The sequence below is a fragment of the Neopelma chrysocephalum genome, unplaced genomic scaffold, assembly GCF_003984885.1.
Source record: "Neopelma chrysocephalum unplaced genomic scaffold, ASM398488v2 Primary Assembly neopelma1_188, whole genome shotgun sequence".
NCBI classification, from domain to species: Eukaryota; Metazoa; Chordata; class Aves; order Passeriformes; family Pipridae; genus Neopelma; species Neopelma chrysocephalum.
Window position 1 is genome coordinate 393,030 of NW_020897850.1, and position 27,219 is coordinate 420,248.

Genomic DNA, 27,219 nt, shown 5'->3' on the forward strand with positions numbered 1-27,219 from the left:
ACAGAGAGACAAACAGACTCTTGTTTCAGAGGGAAGGGGGTGGTGGGAAGACCCGGGTAAGCATGGAGGAATGTCCTGTTCACCGCCTCACTCTGGCTCCAGGTCGAAGACATGGAGGGGGGAGGATTTTAATGTGTAACAAGCAGCAAAGTGTCAGAAAACAAGCGACAATGAAAACAAAATGCAGCCAGTAACCTTGGGGCTCTGACACTGAGCAAATGTTTATCAGAGGAAGATTCTGCTGGACATCACTGGATAAGAATGAGTTGATGTCACTCTTGGCAAGGGTGGGAGCTCGTTTTTTTCCACACAGAAAACAGCACAACACGGCAAGAGGAAGGAGAGGGATGGGTGGGAAGGAGGGGAGGGGAAAGAAGGAGAGGAAGAGAGTGCTGTTTGTTATAAATTGGGCTAATAAAAATATATTAAAGCATGGCTTGTTTTGTTGGAAGGGGTCTCAGTGCTGGGACATAAATAGACAAAGGTTAAGGATGCTTCAGGGCTCCTCCTACCCTGTGGCTCTGAAGAGCTGTGTACAGATTCCTGACAGCTGTTGCATAATTTGCTTTGACTTGCTCCCAGTGGAGAGTGTACTATAGGCTTATTCCTGTGGGCCTCGTTCAACAAAACCTCATTTGGCTTCAGTGGGAATTTTTGCTTGAATAAAGAAGTTCAGCTTTTGTGACCTCTGGTAGTTTCAGTGCCTGGCCAATGAATAGGAGGACCTCCCCTCACCCTCAGTCTCTGTATACTCTTCTTTTAAAGCTTCATCATATTTTATACTTTGAGTAGTGCAGAGTTTTCTCTGAAGAAAAAGAGACTTACACCACACAGGCAGCAGAACAGTGAAAGCTGCCTTTCAGCAGGTACCACTCTGAAGCTAAGAAGTAACTGCTGGCATTTGGTGAATTTGAAGGTGAGTGGTCTTGGAAAGCACCTCCAAAAAGATGTAGATATGATGAGTGGATGTTCTGATAGAGCACTTTTATAAAAAACTGTTCCTAAAAACAAAACGAAGAGTCTTCTAAAACCAAAAAAGCATGTTAAACCTTTAACAGCATCTAATTAAGAAGTTGTCTGTACTGAAACACCTACTACTGGTTGTCCCCTGGATGAATGCTCTTGCAGAGCATAAGAACGACAGGGCTTTAAAAAAATTTATTTATTTTAAAACTTATAATAAAAATAGAAATTATACTGTGTTTGCTCTGTTTGTGTTCATACATTCTAGTTCAGAGCAGACCATTTCTAAAGAGGCACAAGTTAAACTAGAAAAGAGCTCTCCTAGGCTGGAATAGGAGCCAGTGCTGAGCCTTCTATCAGTATAGATGTGAAGTGTCGTGTATCCTTCCCTTTCCTCATTTCCACCACGTGCATAAGTTGCTGTGAGCAGCCTACAGCTTTACAAACATCTGTAAGGTATCCATGAAGTTAACAAACAGCCTTTCAGGATACTGAGCATTTGTGGAAAATTGGGCCGTTATTTTTCAGAACATAAAAGTGTTTAAGAACTGAATTGTTTGGAGCACAAACTTTGCAAATCAATTTAATGATACAACCTATTCAGCTGGCTCTCATCACCAGGCTTGCAGAGCCCCTGTGGTAGTGTAAGGAGGCAAAGCTTTACTTTGGCCCTCTTGTTCTGTGATTCCCTCAGGTATGTGTGACTCTCTGGATGCTTTTCAGTTTGATGATTTCCTGCTAGACTACGCTGTCTCATTCCAAATATTTGGCTGGCATGGCATTGATTGAATAGACTGTAGTGTTCTCTGTTGAATGACCTTGCTAGACGTGTGCACACACTTCAGACCTCCCTTGCAGTGACTCAGCTCTGGGTATGAGCAAAAAACAGAGCACCAGGCTTCAAGGCAGACTGGACAAGGAAAAGCTGTTGCACTCGTGTTGGAGCCATTGAAAAGTGCAGGCAGGAACAATCAGGTTTGTTGTATGTTGCACAGCTATCAAAATCAAACAAACCATTTAACTGCTGCTACATGTGTTGTCCTCCTCTCCTAAATTAAGTCATAAGAAGGGGGGAAAAAAAATCACACATTCATTAATTACAGAGTCGAATGAAAACATTTATGATTCTAGTGAGTTTTTAAGAGTCTTAAGAAGCCAAGACTCTGGACTTTCAAGTTCTAACATGTTCTTAATTGGTTTGTACCTTAATTTTAAGGCAGTTGGGAATCTAGATACTGTTGTATGTTGCTGTTGCTCATGTCTTCTGTAGAGGTAATTTTTCTATTCTTTCTCCCCCAACCCAAGAAGAGATGCATAATGCATGTGTCTGCACTACCACAGTTTGTTTTCTTATTGCTTTTAGACTTTTATTATTAGAGTGGAGACGTGAAGTCAAAATGTTGATACGTATTTAAAATAGTAAGAACAAGAAATGCTCAATGATTTCAGAACAAAAAATCGTAAGGCTCTTCTGTCATAACCCCTGTGGTTACAGAGTCCCAGATGATCAAAATTCTTCCCCTTCAACTGAAAAAAGTGTGGCCTTTACTGAAATCTGCCTCTGAGCCTGTTTTTGTACAGTTTGAACAAGCAGTGCTAAAATCATTGCAGAAGTGGGGATGTTTATATAGGACCCTATGCAAACACAGACCTGTTAATAGCTGCAGGTCTTACAGCCATCCTGACATTACTGCTGCCTAATGTGAACTAAGTTTAAGTATGCAAAGTCTACCACTTCCATCAGAAACCTAAGAAAGTATGGGTTGCGTCTTGCAGACGTAGAGAACCTGATGTCAGAATCACCTTAGGGTGACTCAGTGGTAGATGTAGGAGTTAGAGGTCCCATGGACCTGGATATGCTATTTGTAGGACAGGCTGAGCCTGGAGAAGGGTGGCTGAGTCAGTGGCACACAACCCTTTGGGAAGGGGGGGAGTGGGAGTGTGGGGGGACCCCTTCTGGGGCTGTTTGGGCAAGTACCAGTGCAAGAGCTGAACCTTTATCTGTTGAAACTGTGGTGGCAAATTGCTGTGGAGAAGCAGCCCAGCTCTGTCTGATGTGCAACACCAACTTACTGTAGGCATTGGAATGGGATCTTCTATTCAATCTCCAGTGATCTGAAAAGCAAAAAGTCTTAGATGCTGTCTCACGGGGATGCTAAGACTCTACAAGTTGCTTTTAAGAGCTTTAAAAATGCCAAACGTAGTGAAAAAGAACATTTTCTCTATTCTTTAAAATAGCAGCAAATGCACATAAATATCTCACCAAATGTTTAATTTTCAATTGTTTTCATGTATAATCATGGAAACTTAATTTGGAAGTATTATGCTTTTTTTCCTTTTTTATTCTTCTCTCTACTTAAAGAATATTTGACTGGGAACAAGGCTGTCTACCTTTACAGCTCATCCCTTCTGGTATTTGTTCCGACTTCAGAAAAGAGATAATTCTGCACAGAATATAAGAATTAATACTGCCAGTGTAACAAACCAAGTTGTTGTTTCAGTGAGTAGAAAGTGAGCTTTATGGGCATGTATGGGTATATATATATATATATATATATGTAAATATTAAACAAAGTGGTTTTCTTGAGGTGGCCTTCTGCCCTGTGATATGCTGTGGGAGGGGTGTCTGGGCTGGTTCTGTCTTGCTTGGTGGCTCCTCATGGATGCTGCAGGGTCCAGGGGCCCTGGGTCCTGCTGGCAGAGCAGTCGTGTGGCAGTGCCTGGGTTCGAGGAGGTGAGTGGTGCCCCTCTGCCGTGGCAGGAGGCCTGAGCTGGGGGAGCAAGCCTTGCTTCTCAGGGCATGAGCAGCAGTGGCCGAGCCTTGCAGCTCCAATTCAGGCCCCTCATTAATCATTAGAAAGCTTGCAGTGCTGGAGCCTCACCAAGAGTTGTAACTGGCTTTGTGCACGAGCAGTACCCGGTGGAGATGTGTTAATTGAAATGCTGTTAAGTTGCTCTAAAAATAAACTGAGTCAGGAAGTCTGGTTTGTTTGTGGTTTGTTTTTTTTTTTTTTTTAAAGCCACAGCAGATAAAATACTCAGCAGCTGAGTAACTATTCTGTGTTTTTAGTTTTGTTTGGCTATTCTGCTTATTTTCTAGTATTAGGAGCATGTGGAATTAGCGTGTCCTCATGTGCCAGTAATTACTCTCACTGGGTTCTGATGCCATATATATCCATAAAATGATGTATTTTTCTTTCTCGTGTAGTAAGAGGGTGTCAAGGGTGAGTTCTGTGCTTTTATGGTTTTGCATGCCAAACTCTGCCCCAGGCTGTGGAAGAGTGTCTGTCTCCAGATCATCCCCAGAGTGGGAGAGTCAATCTAAGGGCTGTGAGGAGAAAGGACATACCCATGGCTTTGTGTTGTGTGCTGCTCCTGAGGCCTGTTGGCCTTCCTCGTGAGTTAGTTTGGCCTGGTGGGCTGATGAGGAACTGGGAGTGACAGTAGGTAGTTTTTAGGTAGGTTGGTGAGCTGAATCCATCTGTGGAGGAGCTCAGTGAGAACCAGAATTGGGACAAGAATGGGGCCTGGTCTGCATGGGAAAGACAGGTGGCAGAGCAAGAAGATTAATCCCCTTTTCAGCGGCCCAGCACCCCAAGATCAGCTCAGGTTGCGCTTCTGAGAGTGTGTCTTCTTTAATAGGAACAGGGGACTTTTCCCAACTGGTTGGAGGCTTTCCACTAGGAAGGCTTTATGGACCTTTTAAGTACCTTGAGAGAGATGTGGTTTAGGATGAACAAAACTCTACCTACCACATATTTAGAACCATTAGAGTGAAGAAGTGAAGTTTGGCTGGAAAATGACTGATACTTTCCATGACAGACTTAGGAAAGAGGTCCATGCTGTGTGTGAGCACACCATCAGGAGACCCTATATACAAAAATAAAAAAATAAGGGGGGATGTTTTTCTAGCTGTACTGTGTCGAGTGGGCACTAAGTGGAAGGAAAAATTAATTGTCATATTCTGGGTATTTCTAACTGCAGAGAAATTATGCACGTGCCTGATGGAGCCGGAATGTGGAAGTTGTGGGGCTGGCTCCGAGGTGCATCTCCCCAGGCTGATGGCCAGGGGGAGGCCCAGGCTCAAGAAGCTCCCAGGTGTGATAACCCTGTGCTGTTGCTTGTTGTGACTGATTAAAGTGGTGCTCCTGGATTGCAGTTCCCTCCAGGTTACCTGTTAGGACGGGATCACACAAATGTTATTAGGTTGTCTTGGTTTAAAGACAGTGTGTGCCATGGAGGAGGGACCTGTGATGGAATAGAAACCCCTCCCCACTAAAATTATGCAGATCTGAAATGATGAGACTTCTGAGCAAAAGTGTAGAAATTAATAAAGTTTACTAAAAACAGAGAGTGAAACAGAATGAAACAACAACCAGACAATAAAAGAGGTATTTTTGCTTCAGGGATCTTGTCTTCCCCCCTTGTCTGCTCCTCCCCCAGTGGCTGCTGGACCACACGCTGCTATTGGTGAGTGTCCCCCAAAACCCCATGTTGGCGTGGGGAAATTCAAGAAGAGAATGTAAACTACAGCATATAAGTAGCAGCTTATTTTAATAGCAAGATGATGCTCTCTCATGATATTTTACCTAGTGAGTTCATTTACTAAAGTGCAAAGGGTATGTAAGCTGAGGAGGTGCAAATTGCTGAGTGGTCAGTTGGGCTGCATGTGAGAAAAGAAGATAAAGTAGAAAATGTCAACTCTGTTGCATTTACAAATTTAATCTTGTTCTTCACCATATTTTCTTGAATGCACATAGTAGAGATAAATTACTACTCCTAGTACCTGTGGCCAGAACATGTCAATAGTATATTTTGGACAGTGCTTCTTTAATGTACATTTTAGATAGCACTCTTGAAAAATAGTCAATGACCATAATTCTTGGCCATGATGTTATTTTTATTATGGCAATGTGCCATCATTAAAGCTCTTCAGGTTTGGGGCTGCAGTTGTAACTGAGGGTATAGAGAAGTAATAGAACCTAAGTCTAACACTTCAGTGAGTTTTGAGCTGTGCCATGGTTTAGGAATGGTGCTCCACAATTTAGTGCCCCCACTGAGACTTTCCAAACCACGCTGCCACTCGCTTGCTGCTCTCCCTACCCCAGTGGTGCGATGGAGAGGAGAATTGGAGGCACAAAAGGCAAAGATCACGTGTTGAGATAAGAACAATTTACTGGAAACAGCAATGAGATAAGAAAAGGAACAGTAAGAGCAGCTATATTAATAACAAAAGTGTACTAAAGAAAGAGTTTGCAATGTAAACATAGCAAAATGTTTACAATGGGGTGTTTTTGCCATTCACTTCCAGTCAGGCTCACTTCAGTTTCCAGTACAAGGAGCTATTGGGATCCCCTTGTCATCCCAGAAAAAGAGATGGATTCTGCCCATATGTATCTTGATGGTGTCGGGGTACATTGTGCTCTGGTGTCAACTAAGGCCTTATACTCATGGGTCTGATGTGCCATTGGATCCACACAGTCCACATAGATCCAATTGTCCCTTTCCTCCACTTGGCTGGAGGCAGGGCCCCTTTAGTCCTGGTCATAGTACTTGTTGCTCACTTCTTGTAAATATGACCTGGAGGTTGCTTCAAGAGGATCTGAAGTAACGTGAGCTCTCCTGTCTGAGGACTTGCCCACTGGAAACTGGAGCAGCATTTATCCTTGAAGAATTTCCTGCAGTGGTTGTTCTTCCTCTGAACTGACGAACCTTCCTAAGAATCTCTTTTGTAGCTCTCAATGGGGTGTAGAGTGCACTGAGGAGACCTGGTAGACCTAGCAACAAAAGCATGCTTTCCTTAACATCCAGTGGAAACTCAGAATCCTCAAAAGCTGTTGTAACTGTTTCCTCCCTCCTCCTGAGGGAGGAAAAGGGGGTGAAAAGCTTGGGGAAAATCATCTTCCTCTGTTCTCCTCACAGGCTGGGGACAATTATTAATGGACACAGCAGAGTAGCGCCAGAGGTAAGGGTAGGAGAGCAACACATCCCAAATGACCCTCATTGCCCCTGATGTCACAAACTGATATCCCACAGTACAGCAACAAAGGAATCCTGATCCCTCTCCCTGCTCTAGAAAAGAGCACTGGGATGGGCACATATGGGAATATCTGCAGGGTTAGGTACCACATCCACAGGAACAGACCAAGCAACACCATGACCAGCAGTTCTGTACTTAATACAACAAATGCTTAGATAAATTTGTTTCCAACCTGCTCTGGGCAGATCTGTTGTTATCTCAACCCTTGGAGCCTCACCTGGGGTGCCAAATAAGGCTGTTGTGGTTTAGGAATGGTGCTCCCCAGTTTAGGGCTCCCACTGAGACTCCAAACCACTGCTGCTTGCTCACTTGCCCCTCCTACCCTCTCCCTCTCCCTCCCCTCTGCAACAGGGATGGAGAAGAGAATTGGAGGCACAAATGGTAAAGATTGTGGGTTCTTGAGATAAGAACAACTTACTGGAGACAGCAAAGACTTAAGAAAACCAACAGAGTGAGTGTGATTCACATGCAAAAAGCTCACCAAAAGCAGCAGGACTGCAGCCATACTAACCCTGACTGCTGTCCCTGGCTCAGAGCTGTTGTTACCCAACCACTCACTCCCTCTGCTGTGTTTACTGGAAAAGAAGACACCCCTTCTCCTTGGAAGAGACTCCCTTCCCCTGCCTCTGGCAATGACATGAGGTAATATTGAATAACCTCTGGGTCCTGGCCATGTCCCCTGGCTGTTACAAAAATCAACCCTGTCCTGGCCGGAACCAAGACAATCTGATAGAGATATTCCCTTTGAGGAAAGAAAAAAAAAATACCACAATTGTCTACTTTTCTGTGATGGCGCAAAACTGATAGGTAGTAAATGAAAAGTGTTGATATGTACCTTGTGTTTTGTGTATATAAACAATGGTTTTACCAGCATCAGCACCGTGCTTCGTTTGCAATTAAAAAGTGTTGATAAAATGTTTCACCAACAGATTCTTTTACATACTTAGAAGGAGCTCTTTCAGTGAAACTATCTTTAAGGTTTTCTCCACCACTTTTAAAACATTTTTCTCCACGTGTGGAAAAGAAAACTGAAGTCTTGGACTTGCTGAATCTCTAAGTAAATGGCCTGTTCATCAGTCTTTTGTTTTGCCATGCTGTGGCAGTAAATTGCAAACAAAACTCTGAAATTTACATTTGTACATTTCTACAACTGTAGAAAATGCCCAAAAGTTTGGAGAAAATTAACAGACATCAGTGTCAGTTAGTCCAATAAAAGGTGGTACTTGATGTAAAAGCCTACCTCCTTTTTCAGGCATGCCATAGATTTAACCTCAGAGCCTGAGGTGACTGGCCATTTTGCCTTAAATGGTCTTTCCTGTAACATGGTCTCAGGCACAAGGCCTGTGAATAAGTTCCCATGGAGAAAACTACTTTGTGAACTCAGTCTCGCAGCACTTCAGCTATTCTGCAGTAATTACCCGTGTGTGTGTGCTTTTACCTCTTTGTAAGAGCAGCACAGTGTACTCTGTCCCCACTGAATTTACTTGGGATTAGTGTGTGTACTCAGGCAGGTTATTGTGGAATGGCAAATGTACCCCAGCTTCATGTGGGGGTGCCCTTGTGCTCAGAGGGGACTTAACATGTCCCCTGCTCTCTAAACCACAAAACACTGGTTTGGGATTTTTTTTCTTCTAGTATGGGCTATGTCATGTGGAGGAATATCCACGCACTTTTGCCTAAAATAAAATAAAGATTGCTGTGAGGCTAATCTTTATTTTTAATAATAGAAACAACTACATGAGTGTTAGCTTGTAGATTTTTTAAAAATTTTGTTTAAAAGAAATTGAGTTTATTTGATCCTACTGTCCCTTTTCGCTTCCATCTACAGCCTAGAAAACGTTGCAACTGCTGGCAAATTTCAGCCAAGCTTTGTGGGGAGAGAGGGAGATACAAAAGATAGTTAAGATTCCATTATGTTAAGGAGGATGGGTGGACAGGTAAAGTTGAGAGTCACTCAATGCTTTGCATGCATAAAATAATTGAAGTGACATCTTGCTGCTGCCAAAACAAAGAAGTCTCCCTCTGTCCTTTTCTTCCCTCTCTCCTGCCTCCTCTCCTGGGACTAACTCTGGTATTTGCTCTGGTGCTCTGATTTGTTTTGCTACCCTAGAGGAAAAAGAAAACCACTGTATTAGTTCTCTGTGGTTTTAGTGGGGTGAATAATGTTCTGTGCAAGTGCTGTGGTTGGGGGTGTGATGAGGAAGGTGGAAGTTGGATCTTCCCTTCCACAGAGCGTGAATTTGGGAGTCAGAAGGAAGAAGCTGTTGATTAAGCTCTGGTTTTTATGAACTTGTATTAGATATCTGAGAATCTGTGTGGGAGAGACTGTGTCAATGCTCTGTGCTGAGCCCTTATGGTGCTGTAGAAAAGCAGGCTCTGCTGCTGCCTGCCCCACTGGCGTTTGGTGTTTGAGGGCAAGAGAAGGGGAGGGATGTTCTGGCAGTGAAATCATTAGGCCAAGGAACAGCAGTTTCCATGTGGTCTCAGATAAATCATCTAATCCCTTGGTGTCTCAATTCCTCATCTTTTTAGATGATGTTAGTCTTTTGGCTTTTGGGGTTTTGGAGTACTTAGGATAACAGGGTCAGTCGTAGCCTGTGGATATGATGTGCTTGTATAATCAGATGATGGTAGTTCTTGTGTCTCTCTCGGAGTGTTTTTTAAAGAAAAAGTTGTTACAGAGTAAATACAGTTTATTTGCATCACACAAGAGCATCATCTCTCACTTCCCTGTGAATTACCTCATCCTTTTTTTCCAGCCTCGCATCTATTTTTATATTTTGAAGCCTGCTGCAGGAAGTTGACCATGCAATATTGCAACTGTGTAGTCAAAAACAGTTCTTTTCCATATTACTTCTGTTCTCTAAAAGTGAAAAATCAGTGGGAGATGGACTGAATAGGATCTTGGCTGCTTTTAGTTGACCAAGTGCAGTTGTGTGCTTTGTGTCAGAGTATACTATGTACCTTTTTCCCTACATGAAGCTTCAAAAGAAGCTTCTGATTTTATGGCAACCTCTGGCAATGTTTTGAAGGTGTAACCCTGGGCAATTTTGTGCTTCCAGAGGCATATCTAAGTGACTGAAGACTGAACTCTCAGCACATGCAGATGGTGCACTGTTTTCTCCTTTTATACATTCAGGTTTCTAACAACCTAAATGAAGCAGCATTTCTGATTTCTTTTGGTTTTACTTCTTTTAAAATGAAAATTTTAATTTAGAAATTTTTTGCATCACTGAGACATTTGTGTTTTGCAGCAGTCTTCAAAGTTCTGGTCATGATTTGGCTTCGTTGTGCTAACTGCTGGATGGATGAGAAAAGCTGCAAGCTTCAATGGGGCCAAAAATTGTGTGCACTTTATTGGTTATGGACAGTCATCCCCATGTGACAGGAGAAAACTTTAATGATACAGAGAAATCTTTTCAGAATATAGTCCTAAGCAAAAATGAGACTCAATAGGAAAGCAGAAGTATCACAAACAAATACCTGTTTAGTGTAAATTACAATAACAACAACAACAACAACAAACCCCCCTCTGAATCAGAGTTTCTTCTAATGTAAGTTATGTGACCTTGATAGGTGGAAATCTGTAAGAGTGTGGGGGTTTTGCCTTAGAATTGTAGCAAACTGTGTTTTTATAGAAGCCTAAATGTCTTGAATCCTCTTAATGTTTGTTTTTTAAGACACGTGGTGGAAGAACAAAGGGGGAGGTGATTTACATGTCTTACAGGCCATGCCTCACAGTGCTTTAAGAGGTGCAGGTGGAATATTCATACAGAGAGCATATTTGAGTCCTGTGGTCAGAAAAGTTGCCTGTTAAAGGATATGACAAGATGAGAGTCTTCAGCCCATCTGTCACCCATGCAGAAGTAAATGATCACATGGTACCCACTCCAAAGTAGAGAGAAAATCTGCTGTTGCAGCCAACATTCCTTGCAACAATAGGAATGTGTTCTTTGCTCATACAATAGCTATTCAGTTTGCCTACAGTCATTGTGTTACCCCATTAAAGTTCAAAGGAGTTGAAAATACACAGGCGACAAAGCCAACTTCTGGTTTTTTAGAGGGAATACGTATTTTATTGCGAGGTATTTTATCAATGAGGTTTTTAGAAAATAAACTGGTCTGTAAAAGAGATCGTGTGGTTATCCACATTTCAGCTTAAAGATTTCTGTGCGAATAGTAATGATTTTATTTTTATTTTATCTTTCAATTTCTTTATGATTGACTTCTACTTATATGCCCTTTTCTTAAGGGCGGCTTGGGTTTTCAAATTTGAGTGTGCTGATGTTTCTGAACTCAGGTGTTATTGAAAACAACCAACCAACCAACACCCCCCCCAAACAACCAAAAAACAAACCAGCAGAAAACCTACGACAAAACAAAACAACCCTCAAAAAAGCTGTTCTGATTCTTCAGGCTTTGCTGAAAATCCAGTCTTTTCTTAGTCTTCGAGAATGAGAGAGATAGCATGCAATTAGAATTCAAAGCATTTAGTCAGTAAGAGCCCTGTAAATCTGATTACATTATCTGTTTGCAAATATGTTAATACCTTGTATTCTGCTGCACATGGATGTGCAATTATTTCTTTTCAGTAGGTATATTAAAGTGCTCCTGCATGGAGCATATATGGAAATGAGCTCACTATTTCAACTAATAGCAAATTGCTGCCTCCAAACATGTGCAAGCAGCAGTGGTCAAGAAACAAGACTCTGTCTTTAGGGATGTAATGTCATCTGTTTCTTCTGTTTTTTCTGTTTCTCGTGGTACGTAGGAATCTTGAAGGTACTGGCAAAACAATCTTCCCATGCAAATAGCAACAGGGAAGGCAACTATAATAGTTAATCTGTGGCCAATGAGGCCAGACTTTAATTAAGAAGCTGACCAGAGTGGGTATCTTCTACCTAAGAGCTTTAGAAGTGCTTAATGAGGGAAGTTGTGGGGTTGATTTAGAACACAGAAAAATTTCTGGAGACTTGAAAAACACTAGTTCTTTTTAAGCTTAAGCCAATGTTGCCTTAGTAAGGGTAAATAAAATTATTATATACAGTGTATAATTGTATATTAGTGTATACTGTAGTAACTGTAGTGTACTCAAAGTCAATGAGGAATAGAAAAGCTGCAAAAGTTTTACTGTCTTGGATTAACTTTATGAAGAGGAGTACCATAAAAAAAGAGGGGAGCAAGAGGAGAAGCTGGGAACAGTTGAAATAAGTTTCAGGCAGCACAAGTGGTTTTGAAGGATGGGAGAGGCAGAAACAGTGTAGTTAAAGCAGTGTGAATGGACCTGTAGGCAAAAAGATATCCACACACCAAAACGCAAAAAAAACCAAACAAAAAAAGACCTACAAAACCAAAACAGACAAAAAACAGGCAAAAAGAAACTTGTGTTAGGAGAGCAACAGGTTACAAACTCTAGCAGGTTAAATGGGAAGTCATCAGAAAGCCAGAACAGAAATACCTTCAAAACAGCTTTTTGCTTGTGTATATTTAATGAAAGGTTTTTAGGTTCTCTAGAAGCTTGCTGAAGAGTCTGTGGGATTGTCCTAAGAGGAGACTTTCAAAAAAGCTTCATTCTTTACAAGGATGAATGAGAAGTGTTCACAGAAGAGGTTTTAGAAAAAATGGTAATGTACACAGTAATAAGCCTCCAGAAACAGGTACCAGAACCAGGAACCATTGCCACTCGTGGTGTGTAATGTGTTACTTTATTTAACCTTGATCTTGGGAGAAGAGGTGATGATGACATGTGCAATACACTGTAATGCCTGCTCTTAAAAAGGGTGTTGATGATTCCTAGGTCCTGCAAAGGGGTAGCATTACAAAAGCAACTGGACTGTTAGAGGTGTAACCATTATACTCTGTAGAAGAATTGACTTGGCTTTTAAAGAGGGAAGTCAGGCCTCAGGTTAGAGGCATTTGAAGGTATTACAGAAGTAATCAGAGAAATAAAGTCGTCTGTGGGAGAGGAGCCTGATCAGTGGGGTTCTTGAGCTTGGAAAGATAGTGGGATAAAGTTCACCCTGTTTCTGTTCTGTTGTGTCATGGCACAACTACAGAGTAGCAAGTGTAAAGCAAGTGAGAAAAGTTCTTTTCATGCTATGTAAATAAGTGTCATACTTATTGCCACAGGATATTGTGGAGATAAATATATACCTTTCAAAAAGGATTAGTGAAATTCAAGTATCCATAGCTTCACTGAGCACAATATTTTGGGTCTGAAACAACTGTGGGAGGCAGGAAGGTTGCAGAAGAGGGAGAAGAAGAACTGATAAAGATGTTTTTTTCCTGAATGTCCACTGTTGTCAGATGTTGGAAGCAGTATTCTGGGCAATGTAGACTTCTGGTCTGATTTAAGAAGGTGTAACTTTATTAAAAGTCCTCTCTTATTCCACAGAAAGATGGTTTAGTTGATGACAGCAACCCTTTCTGGCCTTAAAGCTAGAGACCATATCATCATGTGCTTTGCTGTCTGTAATAATAAATTAACAACTGTGGACCTATTTTGTAATGCCTGCTGTTACTGATTGAAAAGGGGATTGACAAGTGGAAATATGGAAGTCAAAAAGAAATATTAATACTTTTCAGGTTGGAAAGTGCCCAAGGAGTTGTCAGGATTGCTCATTAAAGTAGCAGAACATAACTATGGTAGGGTACTATGTTCTCTATATATACAGAATCAGTATTGCATGAAGAGCTTTTTTTCAAGGATTTCATTTCTAGTCATAAAAATGCTTTTTAAACTAACAGCTTTCTTCTGCTCGGTAGGATGTGATTTGTTGGAAGTGTATGTTGACCTGGAACCAACAAGGAGATGACTAAGTAGGAGGAAAATGGTTTTAACATGCCTCTGCTTTGCCAAGGAATATGGAAACAATAACAGATTTGTCAAGTCTGTGGGTCAGCTAGCTTTGTGGTGATATATGATATTTCTCTATGCACGACATACTTGCTGTATTGAGTTATTTTTTTCTAAAGCACCACTGTGCTTTAGAAACATGAATCTGTCTGTGCCCCGGCCGCTGTTTATCACGTCCATCAGCTTGCTGTTTACTGATCAGATGTATCCAGAGTAGGTGGGAGATTTTTACTCCTTTTCATCGTGGCAGACACATAAGGTGGTCTGTCATCTTATTTGTTTTATGGAGTAATCTGATAGCCAGGACTGTGCATGTTTGGCCAAAGTATTTTTGGTTCATGCACTAAAGCTCTACAGTAGTTCTTCTCCCGTTTCCCCATTTTTGTTTTCTCCAATCCACGACACCCCCCCATGCTGCCTTTCCTTGTCACATCGGGGTATGTTGTATCACTCCTGTGCCAAGCAGCCTCTTCTCAAGGTTTCAGACAGTGCAGAGATGATTCCTGGTGTACTTCCTTCTTTGGAAGAAACCCAACAGCTTGAAAAATGAGTATTCTGTTTAATAAGAAATGAAAACTTTAGATGCTGTTTTTCTTTTCATTTAAGAGCAGAATTGTGCTCTCGGGGGCCAGGGATTGATAATCACCCAGAAGAAATCACAGGAACACCCTTTCCTCGGTGAAGAGGAGGTAGTACCTCAATGGTTAGTTGCTCTGGTGACCAGGTTCAAGTTCTGCATGTTTCAGGAGTGAGCCTGGACCATCCAGTGACCTCTGTTTCTCCACCTAATAAATATTTTGTTGCAACAGATGTGATCTCATATCCTCTTACAGGCCACTTGTAAAGCAGTCACTGAGGCATGACCCTGTTCAGTGGAGAGCTCAAAATGTGGGAAAATGCTTGAAGAAGGAAGCAATGATCTTCAAGAGGACAGTTGTTTAATAATACATTATATTATTATCATATAAATAAGGTTTGCAGTGCTGACCATCTCCCTCCTCTAAAAATCAAGTTTTCTCAATCAATTCCTAGAGCCTCTTAGTTATCTCCTCAACTTTCTGTTAATATAGGAAGAAAGGACACCATCAACGCCCTTTTCAACTCCCTGCTGTTTTCTGTGTCCTGCTTTTGGTTCAGGATTTTTCCTGTGTGTTTCAAGTTTTTCATTGGCATAGGGAAGCACGCTGCTGTCTCTTAAGTGCAGAGCTCATGGAGGAGGTATTGCATTAAATCTGTTTGGGCTCACTGCCTGCTGCTGGGGAGAGGAGGAAGGGAAGAGATCTGGATTCCGTGGCACTAGAGGTCCTTTCCAGCCCTGCATCTGTTTCTACCCCCTGGGTTTCCCTGGCAAAACCCCACTGGGAATTGAGTGGTTGCACTCTCTCTTGCATCAAGTTTCAAGCTGACTTTCTGTTATCATCTGCTCTTTTGGAGCAAAGCTCCTGGCTTGCTAAAAAATAAAGTACAGTGAATAAATAAAATCATAGAATTGTTTTGATTGGAAGGGACCTTTGAAGATCATCTAGTCCAACCACCCTGTCATAGGCAAGGACATCTTTCACTAGATAGGTTGTTCAAAGCCCCATCCAACCTTACCTTGAACAGTTTCAGGGACTGGGCATCCAACTTCTCTGCTCCAGTGCCTCAACACCCTCACTGGAAAAAATGTCTTCCTCATGTCCAATCTAAATTTCTTCCAGTTTACAACTACTGTCCCTTGTCCTCTCACTTCCAGGCCCTGGTAAAAAGTCCCTATCTGTCTTTTTCACAAGCCCCCTTTAAATATTGAAGGTCTCCCTGGAATTTTCTGTTTTTCAGGCTGAACAATCCCAATTCTCCCAGTCTTTCCTCACAGGAGAGGTGCTCCAGCCCTCTGAGCATTTTTGTGGCCCCCATCTGAGCTCCCTTCAGCAGATCCACGTCTGTCTTGTGCTGGGGACCCCAGAGCTGCAGGCAGTGCTCCAGCTGGGGTCTCACAAGAGTGGAGGGGAGGGGAATGTTAGTAAAGAAATGTTAGTGCTTATAGCATGGGTAGTAAGTAGTTACAGTGAACAACAAAAAATGGTAGATCGACTTTTTGACCAGAGGAATTTCTGCCGGGCTGCAGGAATTTTTTTGTGCAAGCCTTTTCTTTTGCTGCTTGGTGTACTTTTTCCTTTCTTGCAATTTGAAACTAAGCTAAACTGTTCTCTGGCGTTGTCAGCATGACCCCAGAGGTCTTTGGAGAAGCTAGTTACTTTGGTTTCTTCTTACTGCATCTCCCAAAATAATACCATAGTCTATCTTTAAGCAGCATGATGTTTGTTTTTTACTGCTAGTCCAAACATTTGTACTGGGTTGTATTTCCACCTCTGCCTTCTTACGAAGGAATTCCAGCTGAATAGGGACTGTCTCCCTTCACTTGAGCTTGTGTTTTTCTGGATAAGGAATTAGGGGTTTCTTACAGTTTATTAATTTTTCTTTTAGCATTATGTAACCTGTACAAGGTTGTAAGTACATAAGTTTAAGTAGCATGTTCTTTATTAGCTCATTTTATAGTCCTTGGCCTATTCCTCTTCAAAATTTTCACAAGCAGCATAAGTTGGCCTAAGTACATACTTTGAGTTAATTAAATCTCCTAAGTAGTGTTTCATTTTCTTCTTCCTCTTGAAGTTGGTGAGAGATTAGTTATAAAAGAAAATTAGTTGGTTGATAGCATCACATATTTGATCAGTGCTGAAACAAGATAACTGCCTCAGGTGTATGATGAACTCTTCATTCCTGTGTGAACATTCAGCATATTAAAAGCTGACAACATTATTTGGACATTCATGCTGACAAAATATTATAGAAGATCACAATTAATGAAATGAGGAAGTACTAGAACACAAAACGTAAACATTTTTAAAAAGTCTTAATTCCTTCAGTGGGTTTGTTCCCATCAAAGCTTTTTACTTTAGCTGAAAGTAGACTTGAAAGATTTGCAAGTGATGTTGATGAACCCAAGATTTTGTTTGAGATTATTCTTTTCAAAACATAAAAAATAATTTGACTGTTGCTCATACTAGGGTTTGAGACTAAATGGTGAAGTGTCTGTTTACTCTCCTGACCTCTTGACTGAGGCAGCACAGTTGTAGTGGACAAATTAGTAAAACAAAACTACCTTTTTTTCTTTTTTTCATCTTAAGATTTTATGCAGAGGGTACCTGAGCATCCTGAGAGAATAAGATGTTAAGTGTTGATGAAAAGTAAACCTACTTCATTGTATCTGATGAAGTTGCTGTACTATTTTTTTTTTTTTATTTTTGTCTGCAAATGTTTTCAAAGAGTTTTAACTTTCTCCTGTTCATAAGATGCTTCTGACTTGCATCTTGGTTTCTGTATTGTTCTTGGGTTTTAGCTAGAACTCGATGTCACCACTTGTAGCTTCCAATAGTCAGGGGGGTCATTCAAAATACTTTCCATTTCCCACTGAGGTGCATTCTTGGAAGAACTTTTCCAATCCAAATAACTGGCATTTATTACTTTTTAATTGCTTAGTTTAATACTTGCTTACATTTGCTGTGGGTCTGTAAAATGAGAGCCCTGGAGGGCACATGCATGCAGTCACTGGATTCAGTTACACAGCTTGATGGATGTTTTGGGAAAAGCATATTTGTGTGTATGTGCAGTTTGTTACAGATGGTGTCCTAACAAGGAAAAGGTTGTGCTAATGCTGAAGAAAAATGAAATGAAAGTAAGTAACTGAAGTAGTAAAAAAAAAAAGGATGGCCTTAGAGCTTAGCATCATTTTTTTCCAGCAGCTGTGGGGAAAGCAGTCAGTGTGGCACACACATGGTTGAGCTCAGCAAACATTCTCAGGATGCACTATGCAGGCAACAATCAATGGGCAGGAGAAATTTCTCTGGGTAGTTCTGCCCCTCTGGATGTTACCAGTGTCCCACTGTTAAGTCCAATGCCTTTTTGTGAAACCTGGTCATGCAAGTAGGTAAGGATCTTAATTCCATATTAAACAAACAAACAAAAAAGTTCATTGTTAGTCTTCGAGATTGTAAAGAAAAATCTTAGCAGGTGAAAGAGTTCTGAAGCTTTAAAAAAGGCAAGGTGGACAAAATACAGACATTTCACCTAATAAATTAACTTAAGGTGGATCATTTTTTCATTCAGATTTGTTTCGGGGGACCAGTGAATTTTTAGAGCTCTGGTTTTGACAGTGTGATTCTATGAAAATAGTCTGAGTCCAGTGCCCTTATGGAAATGCAGATCTCAACTCCTTCCTCTTCTGGCATATAGAAATTAGGAGAAGACTCATTTTTCACAGTTTAGGATTGCTTGTGGAGGAGACAAAACAGGACTCCTGTATCACTGAAACCCAAGCTGATGTGCATTATGGACCTGCACTTAGAGTCTGTTTAGTTTCTGTCAAGGAGGGCTAGGCTGTATGCAAACTGCACTGCTGTAAATTTGAAACATCCACAAATTATTCTGAATGAGTTTTTCACTACCCCTCGTAAATCTTTTCTTCTGGGTTTGCTCCGCTGTCTCTTGGATTGCGGCTGAACTTAATCTGAACATGGTCAGGTTAATTCTGGTCCTCCCTTTTGCTTTGTAGGGCTCCTCAGTGGGCAGACCTCTCCGACCAACACCAAGCTGGAGAAGCTGGACCCCCAGCAGGTGCTGCAGCTGTGTCTGCGGTACCAGGATCACCTCCACCAGTGCGCAGAGGCCGTGGCCTTCGATCAGAACGCGCTGGTGAAGCGCATCAAGGAGGTACCGTCGCGTGTCCTCTTGTGGCGGGGAAGGGCTCGGGGCTGCAGGTGGTTTATGGTTTGGAGGTGGCTCCCTGCCAAGTCTCCAAACCTTACCACAAGAAGTCCTCCCCCCCCCCCACCCCAAACCAAGGGAGAAGAGGGGAAAAAAAAACCCAAAAGAACCGAAAACGAGAGAGAGACAAAGCAATATATATATAAATATATTTACACTTATATTTACAGTTATGTACAGTTGAAATATATATACAATTTCACAGGGAAAAGGGAAAGGGAAGAACAAAAACCAAAATAATACATATATATATATATATATATATTATCCCAATCAGTAGCCCAAGGTCTATCAACTAAAAGAATTAGCAGAGAATATCTTACTACTCTCCTTGGGACAACGGGGAGTCACGCTGGGGCGACTGCCGGCAGCCTCCGCCTCCCAAGGTCGACAAGGCCTCACCAGGCCTCACTCCCCAACCCGACAGACTCAACACAGGGAGATCTGCACCTCCAAAGCCGCCAGAAGGAAAGAGAGCAAAGGTCTTTCCTCCCTTCTTCTTATACCCCAGTTTACGTAAAAATCGTAGGGAATACCGGGTAAATCTGGGCACTTCCTTGGTTACAAGCTGGTCACCAAGGAAGGCCTAGACCAAACTACCACAAGGTGCTTGCTCTGGGTGGCTGTGGGTCACTTGCAGCAGTCTGCTTCAAAGCAACCTCTGTAGAGAAACTTTGTACATGTGCACTTCAAGCGAAGTTTCCAGGTTTTCGTCGTGGTTGCTGTTGGGTTGTGTGTTTGTTGGTTATGCCCTCTGATTCCTGGCCGTAAACAGCGGCTGTTCTGATGCCAAGATTTTGCCCCCAAAAAGGCACGAACGAAAAGAAACTGCTTAGAGACAAAGTTTGTAGCCTTTAAGCAGGAGGTACTTTATTTCACGGGCCTCCGGAGCGCCCGGGGAACAGTCAGGTCATCCTGGAAGAACCGCTCCGCCTTTTCAGTAAAAAGACAGGATTATATATAATTTCTACAAGTGATTACAACATTTCTACATGTATATTCATAGAATTGCAACATACATTTTCAATATTCATAACTGGTGGAGTTTAGGCGGAGTTAGAGGTGTGGTCTTCAATTTGAGGAGAATCTGGGAGGGTAGATCCGGCCTTCATCCCCAGGAATCCCCCTGCCCACTTTTCATACTCGTCGTGAACTTTGTGAACTTTCTTACTTTGGCTGACTTCCTAGTGCATCTGGCAAAAGTTTCTGATGATTTTGCAGGGATACCCAGGTTTTGGCTCATCTTCCTTCTTTATCAGGTTGTTCTTCTGAGTACCTGAGTTCTTGTTCTCCTGTGTCAGTATGTTCTGCATACCTTAATGAATTATTGCCTCTACTATTTCTAAGACTTAAGCTTTTCTGCTCTTGCCTATACCTATATTCTGAATTTAACTCTCTACTTTTCATATAGTTATATTTGCTTTCTGGGCCTTGTCCGGCTTCAATTCTTCTGGTGTGGCAATGTGCTGGTTTAAAGGTAAACCAGCAGGGGAAAATGAACTCAACCCAAAAGAGAGATTGTAAGTCAGAATAACAATTTAATAAAATAACACAATAAGTACGATTATACAGACAAACAATTGGTTTTAACCCACAAAACCCAAATGTATGACCCAGCACCCTGGGGCAGGAACAGAGTGGTGGTAGTTGGGCCCCCTGAGTCCAAGGCAAAGGGAGAGGGGGGAAAACCTGTTGGTGAGAGCACTGCTGCAGTCCAGTCAAAAGTGGTGATTGCAGTCCGGTCGAGGGTGGTGGTCTCAGTCTGGCTGAGAGTGGTGGCTGCAGTCTGGTTGAGAGTGGTGATCTGCAGTCTTCCTCTGGATCCCATAAGTGGTTAAAAAAGTCCCAAGACTCCAAGATTATATATCCTCCAGTTCAGGCAGGGATGCTCAGTACCTCCCTCAGGGCGGGGGGTTCCTTAATGGGTGTGAGGACAAAAGCAACATCCTGTCTCGCAGGCCTCTTAACACCTAGTTTATAGCCTGAGTCGTCAGGCTCTATGTGCAGATGGTGTAAATGGCTCATTGATAACAGTTTCTGGGAAGGCTCTAGAATACACAGTTTTGGGTTACACCCATCCAGTGATGAACTGGTCCCAGTTGTTCTAACTAAGACAGGCAAGTGCTGCGAGAAACTGTTGAAGAAGTGAAAGATTACTGACATTTTTAAAGGCAGCATTCCTTATTTAGATCTGTATAGTATACATTTTATTATGCCTTATGGTTAGGCTCTGATTTAAGGAAAGAAACAGTTATCTAAACATCTGTGGCTGGAGAAGGTAGTACTTCAGTGGATTTGTAGAGCTAGACTTGTTTTCAAAGCTGTCTCGTTTCTGATCTGTGTGGCAAAAAGGTCTTCCTGTGCTGTTGCTTTTACCAATAAACCGTCATTTGGAAATCACTGATCTGTTTAAATATTGAATTATACTGTTTGGGATTAAATTAATTCCTGGGATGAGCATCCTGCAATTGGATTGCCCTTCTCATATGTGATTACTGAACCTGAAAGCAGTAGGATGGCTGACAGGTTTTCATTTTTTTATTTTTTTTTTTAAGTCAAGACAGGCTGGCGTGAGAGGAGATGTTGTTTGAGAGTGTTTTCTCAGATACTCCCAGATGTGTAGAAGAATTGGTGAATGCTGCATATGTCAAAAGTTCTTGAGACCAAATACCTTTCAGAGTAAAAAAATTTTGAACACATGGTTAATTTTTATTCGTGCAGTATAAACACCGACCTTGATTTGTTGCTGCTCTATTGGCTTAGAGTTAAGAAAACCCCAGATGACAAAATGAATAATAAATTTGATTTATGGCCTGTTTTGAGAAGCTGCTGTCATCATGAAGTTTTCAGTCCAAAGTAATATGGGAGCCATTAAAATGGCCTTTTTATTTTGGTATATCAAGATCTGAGGCCAGCTATTACACAAGATGTAAAGATATTTGCAGATGTTGGTGACTCAGATCACACAATCTCAGAAATGGGATTTAATTGCCAGCCTAATGACAGTGTGCTGCGTTAATCCAAGCAGACTGTAATTCTTTTGGCTTTTAAAGTGAGAGAGGGAATATTGACATGATTTAAGGTCATTGTAGACTCCACCAGTACAATCTGCATTAATTGGGCTTGCCTTCTATAGGGCAAGTGGCAGAGTCCCTTTCAAATTAGCTGTGGTGGTTTTCTTCCAGTTCGTAAAGCTTGTGCTTATTTTTCATCTAAAATAAATAAAATTATGATACTGATATTATCACTAGCTTCTTTAACAGACTCCTCTGACAAAGTGATGGAGAAATGGGCAACTCCCTAATGCAGGGAACTGATAAGTCAGATGTGGGTTGTGGTTTTTTTTTTCGGTCGCAACATTTAAGTAACTTCAGATGCTTTCAATCCCTCTGCCAGATCCGCTGGTTTTTAGTGTTCATTTCGCTAATAATTTCTAAATTGCATTGGCTGTTCTGCCTGTGTGTTCTGGAGGAGCTGGGTGGGACCCAGTTGGCTTAAATCTGGGATTTAATCCCAAAATTGTTTGGGATCTGCTCGATGAACTAAATTGAACCATTGGTGACAGTTGTTGACAACAAGGGGTGCAGCTGAACTATAGCAGGGTATGTCTCTAGTTACAAGTGTAGACAAAGGAAACCACATTTGGCATCACCCATTTGTCAGCAGTGATTTGGTTTTGCCATGTACACAAAGCTTTGGCCGCTAGTAAAGGGTAAAAATGAAAGAGAAAATAAAGAATATTATGAAAAGCATAATGTGTGCACGAGCTGGGACAGTAAATTTTTTATCCTCATTTTGGTAGCCAGTATTTCCCTTTTCCTTCCTTTAACAGTGTAACCATTAAAGTGTTTTTCTTCTGCTAACAGACTTATCAAGTGACTGATGTTTTAACTTCCCTACAAACTCTTGGTGAGCTTCAGTCCCTGATACCCTTCCATTTGTCTGAGGTATATTCACTTTTCAGACTATCACTGACTGTTCTCAGTGAGTAATAGTCCTGCTATACAGTGTGCTACACTCTCACTGCCTCCAGCCAGGAGTGTTTTTTCAGTCTTTCCTTGGCAAAATGTCCCAGGGCAAATATCTTTTGTTCATTGTCTGTATTGCCAGAAAAAAGGTTTCCTGGATTCTGTCAAAACTCAGAAGTACTTCTGTAAATTTATTGGTCCTCAATAACTCATAATTGAGTGTGGTGGTTTGTAATCAGCACACAGTCTGAATTACAATGGTTCTTAACAGGAAAGAGAATAAGCTAAAGAAAAAAAAGAGTGCCTGCATGACAGTAGTTACTGCAGATCTGAGTAGATACATTTGTGCATTCCTTAACTTCAGGGAGCAAAACAGTTTAGCTTCATTCTCCATCCCATTTCCCACTTTATCCAGAATTTCTTTGCAATGTGTTGGCTGGATCCATATTTGCTCCTAAATGTAGAATCTGTGTGGCTTCCAGGTTGGTGTGACTGTTCTCTCTCAAGAGGAAATACATTTACCCAAGTGTTTCCTTGAAGGGGAGAGAATTAATTGAACATGTGATTGAAGGTAGTTGATTCAGGTGCCTTTCTTCAGCAATTACAGTTATTTGTACCTGAACGAGCTTTGTTTTGGAAGGGAGTGATTTACTTATGGCAAGAGGTGTTGTCTTCACTGTCAAAAAATAAAAAAAAAGAGGATGTACAAGATGAGTTTGAAGGGAAATGTTGATCAGCGCTAAAGGTATGGCTGGGGAAAAGTAGGAATGAAGCAGGATGAAGACTACATGAAGTCCTTATCCGTGGAGGATGTGTGTTTTGGGTGGCAGGGAGAGACTTTGAAGAGTTATGTGATAGGGGATGGTGAGTAACAGGGAACAGAAAACAAGTAGAATAGGTAAAAGCTGGGGAACAGAGCTAAATTTTCAGAAAGAGCCCATGTTTTTGTGTCTAGTTTCAGTGCCTTAAAAAACCTATTTTTTTGTGCACAAGGTACTAAACATGTCAAAAATGATATCTTACAAAATATCTGAAGGTAAGTATCCAAAAATTGCTAGCCACACATCAAAATTTAGGCTTATCCTTTCTGTGAAAGCAAAAGGGAAGATGAAAGCCATCTAAGCTCCTTTCAAAAAAGCTTTGAATGAAAAGATCTTTAGCATTTCTTATTAGACTTCCAGCATTGTCAAAGGGGATGTGCTTTTTGAAGTTTCCTGTGTACCCTTAAAGGCAAATGTAGTTCCTAGGTACACTGTTCATAAAATGTATTTCAAAGTGGGTTACTTAGTCTCTCATGCTTTGCCTGAACAACAAATATAGATGCATTATTATTTGTAGCTTTTGTTGCCATAGAAATCCCATGCTGCCAATAATTTCGAAAACAGAACACTTTTTACAATACAAGATGAAATGTAAAATGTCTCAATCTAAGCTGGCACACATCTATGGGGGCGAAACCCTCCATTTATTCAAATATAATATTACTTTTATATTCTCAATAGTTAAGCAACTTTTGTCCAGGTAGGCATTAATATCAGTAATTGGTTTGTCATGCAGCAAATTGCAGCGTATGGCTTGTTTCATACCTATAAACTCCTCTATGGGAATAGCTCATTATTCTGAACAAGTATTCCAGAACAATATGTGTATGGATTTTATTTGTTTCGGTCTGTTGTTGGTGGTTTTCTTTCTTTATCAGTTTGCAGCAAAAAAGTAAATGTCATGGGCTTCTCTGGTGTGTAGTTAAGATGTCCAGAAATACATCCCTTAATATTTGGCAAATAAATAACTTTTGCAGCCATACATACATGACATCATGTCTCCCAGTATATTTCAGCTATTTAAAATTATGAATAGGTGTTAAATCATTATTCTCTAAGAAGCAAGTCTGGTGCATTTGACAGACTAACAAGAAAATCACTTTTACACACGAGCATGTTGTAGCTTATCTCATGCATTTAAGACTCATAAATTGTGATTCAGCCATTCGTGTGCCCAACAATTTTGGGGTTTAGGGATTTTGGGGTTTTTTTTGTGAATGCCATGTAGCTTTTTGACCTTTATGGCAACTACTTTGTTTCTATGACATAGAGTGTGGTTTTATCCAACGTGCCCCTCAACCAGTGGCAAAACCTTCTGCGGAATGTGGTGTGCAGAAGTCATCAGCATGGTTTTGTTCCACCCTGAGGGAAGGATGGGCTTGCTGTGGGCAGGTCCTATGGCTTTAAACCTGTCTCATTAGAGGTGGGAGGGCTGGCTCTGGTAGGGACAGCTTGTAAAGGTCTTGACAGTGCCTGGTGGAGATTTAAGGACAATATACCTTGAAGGTGGTGATAAAGGGAAAAACTGTCTCAAGTGCAGGGGGCTGTTCCATCACCAGGAATGAATGAGATATGAGCCAGAAACTTTGGAAAGACATTGTCTGGCTGGGGACTACGTCAGTGCAGTGCAGCAAGGCTCCAATGAGACTTGAAGTGCACATCTGCTGTAAGCACCCATAGTTTCTACTGTGCAAAGCACCACAGTCACTTTTCTTAACTCCTTCCCTCTCTGGGCAGAAAGATTTGAAGTGCCTGGGATTCATACCATGCTCCAGTCACAGCTGAGCAGTGTCCCTTCAGAGAATCAACTCAAATGAAGGGGATGTTTTGTGGAGGTGTTTTTGCTTGGTCTTTGGTTTGGTTTGTTTCTGCTGAGTGAGGGGTTCATTGCCATTCCTGTTATTTATGGTTTCCTGCTGGAGGTTTCAGACCTAAGTTTCCAAGACTGTTTGTGAAATCTGTTTTCAGCAGACATGCCCACCTTACTGAATTAGGCCAGCAAAAGATAAATGGCCTTACCAAATCCAAAATGCATCTTCAACTTCAGGCCTTTGCTTTAAGGGGCCATATGCTCATATGGATCAGACCACTAAGTTAGCTTTTATCCCATTAAAGGGAAGGGCTCAGAGAATCAAAAGCAAGCCTGTTAAAAGAAGCCTGGCAAAAGTGAAAAAGGAGGTGCATTTAGTTTTGACACAACATATAAAGATGTCCTAGATGAGGCCGTGTTAACTTTCAAGCAAAATTGAGCCTTTTGGTTCACAGACTTAAATTAGCAATTCCTCAAATCCAGGGAAAGGAGCCTGACAATTCCTTGCAATGTAATATTTCTGAAATGGGGAAGAACCTGGGTTGAAATGCCATTTGTATTTTCAAGGGATTTAATGCCACACTGCTTTTTAGAAAAAACTAGGGAACATAGCAGTCTGTAAGAAATCAATACCTTAAATATAGCCTTTGGCATTTTGAAAGTTGATTGATGAGGGCTGTGATGATATATCCAGCTCATTATTTCTCATCTCATCTGAGATGAAATGTTGTTTATAAAGACTGGAGCCTTAACAGGCACCATCATGCAGAAATAAATGTGCAGGATTATTAAGCTGGAAACGTGTTAAGCTTCATATCCCTCAGTTGATCTTGCTCATTTTGCTCCAGCCTGATGTGCAAGTAGCTTGAATACGTGAGTGGTGGGGTGATGTCTTAACCAGCCAGCATCAAAATGTGAAAATGCTCTTGAAAAAGCTTCACAATTGTTACTTTAATAAATAGAATGTCTTGTGGTGTATGCTTGAGGTAGATGGCCAGTGCTCTGTTTTACATGAACTTCATGAAGTGATCTAGCAGTTATAAAGGAAGAGGAAATTGTTTGCACTTGTGACAGCCTAAAATCTGCTGTGCTAACATACAGTCATTTGGTGTCATAAAAAAGACCAGCCCCTTGCTCCTAGAATATGTGTGTGTAATCAGTTCCAGCATGTCCCCTTCTCTTGTGCTTTGGTTTCTCTTGTGCTTTATGGCCTTTTGAGGAAAGATCTAAACTGGAATCCTTTCTGCCACCGAACTTGCAAGGAAGAGTAGAAAATTAAACAAGCATCCAGCAGTCAGAAAGGTTTGTACCATTATAGAATTTAGGTGCATAAAAAACTGTCACTGAAGATCCCAAGTCTAGTATGCTAAGCCTTTTAGTAAGGCTTTCATCAGGACTAGTGCATGGAGCTTATGATTATCAGGTATCAGAAGGAATATAATTCAGTTTCTTTTAACAGCTTGTTTAAACTAGGAAATTGGATTTCTTATTCTAACCTTGTTACCCCAGGTGGAAAAAAATCTCAGACAACCCCCTGCCCCAACATTGTAGAACTTCAGATAGGAATAAGAAGTGTTGAATTTCATTGCATAGTTAGCAGACTTGATGTTGAATTGGGGCATGAAACAGGTTTGAGAAATGAAGGAAGCAAGTATCAGCCTGGGCTGTGTCACACAAGGTACTTCCAGGAGAAATAGGAACATATTGATTGTATTGTGCAAGGCTGAGAGATGATCTCATCTGACACACCGTGAGCAGTTCTCATCATGTTCAAGGAAGGCGAGTTCATAATGCAAGAAAAGGGCTATAAGGATGCATAGGGAGTGGAGAGCCTTGGGGAGGAAACTGGAAAAGCTTCACTTGTTTGGCTTAGTCAGATAAAGATAGAAAATGGTACAATTTCTCTTCTTAAATAAGACTGGGGTTAGTGTAGATTGAAAATAGTCTTCTCCCTCCCT

The 27,219-nt window shown here is 41.3% G+C and overlaps 1 protein-coding gene across 5 annotated transcripts in view; it reads left to right on the top strand.

Moving 5' to 3' along the window:
- Positions 1–27,219, top strand: part of BORCS5 (BLOC-1 related complex subunit 5) — a 70,640-nt gene that overhangs the window by 29,874 nt on the left and 13,547 nt on the right. For 4 of the 5 annotated variants that reach the window (XM_027702489.1, XM_027702491.1, XM_027702490.1 and 1 more), the window contains exons 3-4: positions 18,451–18,608; positions 22,529–22,609. In XM_027702489.1, the coding sequence (XP_027558290.1) occupies positions 18,451–18,608; positions 22,529–22,609 (239 nt within the window). The remainder of the gene's footprint in view (positions 1–18,450; positions 18,609–22,528; positions 22,610–27,219) is intronic. The other variant, XM_027702493.1, reaches the window with a different exon arrangement.